Genomic DNA, 8371 nt, shown 5'->3' on the forward strand with positions numbered 1-8371 from the left:
TTAAGGTTTTCATACAAAGTATGCATATTTACAAAAGTTCAGCCACATATTTAATATTTAATTATGTTCTACATTTGAAATATGTTTTTCATTTCATGTATTTATGTTTGCTTTTTTCTGATATAATAGGAATTTTTTGTTTCCTTTTCAAAAAAGTTATTTAGATTATATTAAAATATTGTACTTCCAAAGATTATTCATTGTTAAAATTATTTTTTAACAATGATGCTTTATGTTTAAATGTGTTATTATGTGAAAACCTTTGTTCTATTTGCCTATCTCCATTTCACTCTACCATGATACCCATTTATGCAGTTCACATCATTAAAGCAAGGCACACATGCACAAACATCTATGTTACAAAAATCAGAGACCAGCCTCTTATGAGTAACATAAACTAAATACCATGCAAAACCTTTAAAAACTACATTGTAAATAAATTAACTCAATTTAAATCATGCCCACTGTGAAAACAATATTAAAAAAAATAATAATTCTTCAAAAACCCAAATCAAATACACCACCACATTGCTGCAACATTCAGCGCTCCCAATGGCAGTTTTTAGAGGCACTGAACATAAAGCAAATGTTAAGTCAGGAAAAGATAACATTTTTGTTACTTTTCCCATAATAAAAATGTACTGTGGTTGTTTTTTGAAAACACTTTCAGTACTTGTTTTTTATTTGCAGTTATTAAATTAATTTTTATTGTTATTCTAACTGTAAAATTTAAGACTAATTTTTTCAGTAGTCTGAATAGTTTGTTAAATTTTACACATTATTCATCGATCCATTGTAATTTTTCTTTGTTAATTACCCTAATTTTCATTAAAAAAATATGATTCCTATTCTTTGTTGAATCTGTCTTTCGGATGATTTCAACTGAATATTTTCAATTTTTCTCTGACATTGGTATCATATTTTATTTGCAAGCTTCCTCCCTTCCTGATATATATAACATCTCAATCCATTTCCTTCATTTTTTCTTTTCCTGTATGATAGAAGTAGAAATCTTAATGTTACAGAAACTAAGATTTCGTAGCAACATTTTTATGTCAAAATATTATAGAAGGATGTTGAGAATTAAGAAGGTTGAAAAAATAAAAAATGATTATAACTTAAGAAAAAATTTAAGAGGCAAAAGATTTATAGCAGAATTTTGTAGATATGAACTTGGTTGGTAGGCTACATATAAACTTTAAGAAAAAACTGGAATCTATAAAACAGATACATAGAGTTGAAAACTTTAGTTATTATGGATCTAGTATTATGCGGGTTAAGACTAGCACGGAACAGAAAAAAATGGAAAACAGAATCAAATTGATTTTGTGATGTTAACTTTAAAAATTTCCAGCTATTTAAATTTTCCAGTTTTTTTCCCAGTGCATGAAGCCCTCAGAACCTTACTTTTTCAGTTTTACTACATCAATATTCTTGTTTTCTTTCAATCTGCTATACAGCTGGGTTCTTATTTCTGTCACCAGTCGATTGATTATCTTCAGTATTGCCATCCATTTCAAGAAACATTTTTTACATTTTGATACAACCTTTGTTTCAATTGATGAAATGATCCCTATGTCATATCAAAACTAATCCAAGTGTTATTTTTTATGCTAAAATCCGATTAAAGAATGTCTATTACTAATATGTATATTTAAAACATGTAGTTGCTGAAGTCACAATGTTTATAAATAACCTGATCAGTTTTAAATATTATTTCTTATTAAAATCCACACTTGTGATACACTTTAAACCATAAAAACATTATTACTAACATTACAATAACATAAGTTGTGTAAGTTAATTTATTTTAAAAGTAAATATTACCTTTTTTGTGTTTTATGGTTATTAATTTTTTCATGTGCTTGTCATAAAATGTGTATCCAGAATTCATCCGTATTTCTCATTATCCCATATATGTTCTCTTTAAATACAGATTATGCTACACAAGAACATAGTTTCCAGATGATAAGACATATGTAACAATAAAATACGGCACAAGTTTTCATCAATTCTTATCCTTAGAAGAGCAATTTTTTATAAGTTGAAACATTAAAATTAATAACGTAAATTAAAAAATTATAAAATATTAAAAATCATAACAACTGGTTTTCATTGTATAAAAGTAATTACATAAGTTACATAAGACTGTTCAGTTGTAATGACAACACTCTTACGACATCACAGTTGTACATTTCATATACCAACGGTGCCATGTTTGAAAAATTTATCTTTTATTTATTTCTTAATAACAGGTGTATTTATTATAATTTTTGTTACCATTAAAGTATTGAAGATCGTTTATTAATGCTATTATGATTTTCTTCATTGTTTGGCAATTTCAACACATTAACATCTATCATGGTTACAGTCAACTCAAAAAATAAAATAAAAAATCACCTTCTAAGTTATTAAAAATTTCTCTTATTTCTTCTTAACACCTTCATGAATGATTAATAAGTGAATAAAAATATTAGTTAAATTACTGTTTTAATGGAAAATAACACAGTGTTTCAATTACACCATTAATTTCTCAATAACTGTTCAGTGGATTATCATAATTTTTTGTGAGGATGTTTCTTAATATTTCTCAGAAACAGTACATGAAATATATTTTAGAATAGACTGATAGTTTATTGAACTGAATGAAGCAAGGTCCTGTTTTCATACAACCTTTTGGCATTTCGTCTGTTTATAGGTTTGTGAGTCAGTTATAATTAAATGCACCTTAAATAAGCATAGATTTTTTTATAAATTTTGACTTTGTCTTAACTCAATACAGAACTATAATATAATAATATTAAAATTTAGAATGTTACTCTTTTTTATCAGCAGTCAAACTTATGAATTTTCTTTCAATAGTTAGAAACCACAAGTACTATTATTACCATTCCTAAACTTTGTAAATCTTCCCAACTATAAATTCATTGATATAAATTAACTACTTATTACTAATCTTATCTTATTCTCATCTAATTATGATAAAAATTTAATCATTTTAACAAAAATACTAGTAAAAAAAAAAACCCCAAAAAGTAAATATTTAACCACTTTTTTTTACCACTTCTACTTTTACATTTTTGTAATAGTTTCATGATACATTTTAGTTGAACTGGCATTTAAGATTGAGAACATATATAATTATGTCCTATCTAATAATATAAACTGTAATATATTTTACTTTCAAACACTGAAAAATACATAATTACTTTTTTTTTATTTTTTAGTATTTGTTTTGAGCTCTTTATTTTCTACTTCATTTATTAAATAAAACTTTCATATTTTTAATATCCATTAGTTTTTAATGAAAACTAATGTTGGTATATCAATTAATTAACTACTTTCTATCTTTGTTTGATATTTTTAAAATTATATTTTATAAATATAATTAGCTCTCTTGAATTATGTGCTGTAGTTTATTCCCCTACTTTTGTAAGAGTAAAGAATTTTTTTTTTCTTTTCGAATAAGAAAGATTTGGTTTTAATATAATTTGCTGGTATTAATTATGGATTTCTGTTCTGTGTTGATATTAACAGATGTATAAATATAATCGTAAAGTAACTGTGAACTAAACATGAGTAAATATTAACATGAAATCATTTCTCTAATACTGACATATTCAACTAATGTTTATTACAGTTTAAAAAAAAATCCATTAAATGTTTTATCATAGTTTTATCTAGTACAGTAAAAATTTAAGAGTAAATAAAATTTTTGTGTAAATTTTACTATTAGATGCAACTGCATACCCTATATAGTTTAATCAAATTTCAGTTTTTCTTTTCATAAATTTTATCCTTTGTTCACATCCTTACATAATTTAACACAAATCCTGCATTTTACCCTTTGTATTTACTAAAACTGGTCTGTGTGTATGATGGTATGAGTATTTGTGTGTATTTTATTAATCTCTTTTTATAGTTTTTTTTTGAAAAGGTCATTGTTTTTTTTTTCAGAATACTATTTATAAATGTAGTAGCATTAGAATATTTTTAATTATTACAATTAAATTTTAAGGTATAATAAGGCTTTTACTTTTTGGTCATAATTTACTATTTCTGAGTGCCCAGGCCCACTCAGAACTTCATGCATTGTCTTTCACTAACATTTTTTTAATTATTAATTTCCTACTAATTGTTTAAATATTTATATTCCATCATCGTATTGTGTAATTTAATTAAATATAAATCATATTAACAATCAAATACAATTCATAAACTTTAATGTACCGAGCTGTACTTTTTCATAATACTTATCGAGTTACCTCTTAAGATTTCTAAAAGAAAGTGATTTGTTATATATTTTGTCTTGATTAAAAACATTTGCTTTGTTAGTAGCATAATGAAATGAAAAAGTACTTCAAAAGTTTTTTTACAATATTTTATATTCGACTAGGATTATCATAGTTGATTTGAGTGTTTTTTTGGCCCTTCCTAGCATTGTCAATCTAACATCCGTAGTTGATGCGTTTTGGAACGCATCCATTCTCAAAACTACTTAGCACTAAGTCTTCCTGTGTTGGGATTGTAGAATAAATAGTGATAAGCTCATTCCTACTGACATGGCCCCTTCTGCTTTGTCCCTCTTGCTCTCACAGTTATATAATTTCTTGAAACTAATCCTTCTGATTTGTTATTTTAACAACTTAAAATTTGTAAATATTGCATTGGATTGAGTGTTTATTTATTCATTAATTATCTCCTGTCCTTGTAATAAATGTAATATTTTTATTGCTTTTATCATTTCATTGGGTATATGTTCGTTTTCTATCAAATGTGTTGCATAAAAAATTCAAATTATGAATGGATAAAATCCATGAAAATATTACATTTTGCAGAAAAACGAAAATGTTTAAATATTCTAGAAAACATGAAAATATTTAAGCTAAAGTTAAGTTAAAGTTGACATGAAAAAATAAACACTCAATCCAAAGTAATATTTAAACATTTTAAATTGTTAGAATAAAGAATCAAAAGAATTAGTTTCAAGAAATTGTATAACTATTAGAGCGAAAGGTACAAAGCAGAGGAGGCCATGAAAGTAGGGATGGAGAGTAGGAGAAGCTTAACGTTCCTATTTATTCGACGATCCCAACAAAGGAAAAATCAGTGCTAATAGTAGTTTTGAGAATGGGGAATGCATCAACTATGGATGTTAGTGACAATGATAGAAAAGTGAGAAAATTACACTCAAATCAATTATTTCAAAAATGTTTACCCACATCTTTCAATTGTGTGAAAGTTTTTCTGAAGCTACTTCAGAAGCAGAGTTACCATTATTTTTGGTACATATTTATATTTAATTTATTTTGTGTTTGTTTTGTTCATTTAATATATTGTATTTGTCATATTTAGTGTGTTTGTAACTTCATATTGTTTAATTAAAATTGTAGATTTCAACTCCTTTAATAATATATAATTTACAAACACAATAAATTTTTACAAAAGTATCATTAAACAAACAAAACAATACAAATCAAATATATTTGATTTCATACTGAAGGGTTTCAAATATTTTTAAGCTAGATGACTTAAAAACTGTTACTAGTAACTGCACTGAAGAGGAGCTGCCTAATTAGCTCTGAACAGATCTCCTTGAAGAATAATTTTCATGTGATTTGAAAGTAAATTGTTAATATTTCAAAAAATGATTGCCTTTGTCATAGATTTAAATAGATCAGAATTTTTTATTTTATATGCTACAGAGGTTTTAAGTTTTATTATTAATCTATAATTATCTATTAATTTATTGAACTCCACTTAAATATTGCTCAATATCAGTAAGTGTTCTTTACTGATTTAAATTTTATTTAATGGTTAATATAATTTAATTTAATCATTCTATTACACAATATATATATCAGTTTTTATAAAATCGAAAAATGTGCATCACAGTTATAAAATATAATAAATCTGCACATTCTCCTACCTTAACAAAGTATTTTTCTTTATAGTATATTTTTTAAGTACAATTTCTTTATTATTTTTGTTTTGTAGATGTGTTTTAAGAAAGTAATATAAAAAGCATTATTTGTATTACTATAAAATTTAAAACTGTACATTTTACATTATTAAAATTTGTATTTTTATGTTACTTTCTTGCTATCATACAATCATTTTAGTTTAATGCTTTTGTGTGGTGGCAGTATTATTAGTTATTTTTTGTGTTATTATTAACATGATGGTATCGGTTTCTATTAATTTATTAGTTAATTCAAGTAAGTATTATGATTAACTACTTATTTTAATATTATTTAAATTAATGTAGAAGTATTTATATACATATATATATATAATATATACATAAGAAAAGTTGCTTATGGTGGCTTGAGATTTCGTATGCATGGGAAAAGGGGATATTGCTGTCCGTTGCTACAAGACAGACTTCGGGTCAGCGGTGTTGCTACTAATTACATCAGATGATGATGGGTGATGGTTTAGCTGATGATTATGATAATGAATTGTAGAATATTTAAATGAGTGAGCTACAGTGATCATAATCATTATTTCAGTGACGAGACTATCGAGAAGACTGGAAAAGAAGAACGTTTGTAGATGACCATCATGAGATGTTGCACTCGCCATTTTCTCTCACATATTTCTTAGAAGATTACAATTTTTTTTGTTTTAAAATATTAAAGACTGTTTATTTGTTTTGCCAAATTATGATACAAGTAGTAAATAATTTCAATTTTTTTTCCATATGGTTGGATTTTTATTTTAATTTTGCAATAAAAACAATTGCTTAATCTTTTTTAATTTCTTACTGTATTATTGTTTTTATTTAAAAATATTTTAGTACATTTTTTTATTATTTGCTCATTATTTTGGTGTATCATTCTGTTTTAAATATTGTTTTAATGCTACTTTTATTCTGTTTAATTGTTTATGTATATTTTTGATAATAAACATAATTTTTTATATAATGATTGTTTGTATATATTTTATAATTGCTGTTACTTCAATGTTTTTAAAAAGATGTGGTTTTATATTAAATAAAAAGATGAATTAGTGATCCGAAAAAACTTAAATAGTTATTTTTAAAATTTATTATCATAAATTTAATTTTAATAGAATTAAAAAAAAAACCTTTTTGAACCTTTGGAATTTCAAACATGTTCTCATTTTAGTTTACCATGACCATTTTGTGAATTTAAAAAGTGACCAAATTATAATTATTTGAACATGAAATATTCATATTATCAATTTCCTAATGCAGAAGAATTGAAATTCATAAGAGTTTAATAATTAAAAAATAAACCTATTCAAAAATAAAATAATAAAACCTGGAATATTTCCTTCTCTTGTTCATTTATTGCATTAAAATTGTAAGTAAAAAGTTATTGATGTTGACTTAGTAGTAATGGTGCCCATTTTTCCTCTATCATGTGGTTTTTGTTGTGTTCCTCTTGGAGCTTAACACTGCATGTCAAGCTTATTGGCTTTATTAATGTCTACTTCTTTCCTCAAAATCAAATGTAGGATCTTTTGTGGATGCCTGCATAATAATAATGAATATACAGGAAAGAGAATGGGTGTACAAAGAGAACAACCAACCCACACAGCTACTTCTGATAGGATTAGATTATGTACTTGCCTGAAAATGAATAAATATCTATATCATTAATTCATAACATAAGGTCTATTAAAAATCCAATGCAGGATATAAAAAAATATTTTCTCGACTAATATGGTAAGACCTAAATTATAAAATTATAACAATAATTTTAATTATGATTGCCTTCCTGTATTTTTGTCATCTACATTTTGATGAGGTCTAATCAAACTGATTTTCCTCAGCATTTTATAGAAAATGTACATCAGGTGATTTTATTTTATTTTCTTATGAATATTCTGGAAATCTCTAAATGTTCCATCCAGCTTTCTGGATTTGGGGCTCGTAGGCAGCCACATCCCTTGTTTATGACGTGTGAGTGAAGTGTAGTCTTGTACAGACTCAGGCGAACTGTACCTGAGACTTGTGATTAATTGAAACCCAACCTTTGTATTCAAAAATGTTTACTGTATTCTGTCTGAAGCCAGTTTCAGATTTTTCAGTAAATAAAAACTTTTATTATTGTTTTTTATATATTTTTGTTTATAACATTAAATTCCAATATTATATGTGCCGTTAGTTCTATTTATTTATTTATTCACAGTATATGAATATGCTCATTGATGATTGATGTTTCCATCTAATTCCACATAATAAATTTGTATTAAATGTTCAAAATTGAATTTTTTTTAGAAATTACACTGTTTTAAAAAGATTTTCTCTTAATTACATTTATTACATGTGATCATTGAAATCATGTATAACAATTTTCCCATTGTTTAAATTATTGACATGCTTGTTCTGCATTCCTTGCAT

General features: G+C 25.2%; 1 protein-coding gene across 4 annotated transcripts in view; it reads left to right on the forward strand.

Moving 5' to 3' along the window:
• The window catches only part of Glut1 (Glucose transporter 1), a 205386-nt gene extending 198460 nt beyond the window's left edge, over positions 1–6926 (forward strand). For all 4 annotated transcript variants that reach the window (XM_075372491.1, XM_075372493.1, XM_075372489.1 and 1 more), the window contains one exon: positions 6513–6926. In XM_075372491.1, the coding sequence (XP_075228606.1) occupies positions 6513–6555 (43 nt within the window). In that variant the 3' untranslated portion in view covers positions 6556–6926. The remainder of the gene's footprint in view (positions 1–6512) is intronic.
• Positions 6927–8371: the final 1445 nt, after the last annotated feature.

This window comes from Lycorma delicatula, chromosome 8 (assembly GCF_047948215.1).
Source record: "Lycorma delicatula isolate Av1 chromosome 8, ASM4794821v1, whole genome shotgun sequence".
In the NCBI taxonomy this organism is placed as follows: domain Eukaryota; kingdom Metazoa; phylum Arthropoda; class Insecta; order Hemiptera; family Fulgoridae; genus Lycorma; species Lycorma delicatula.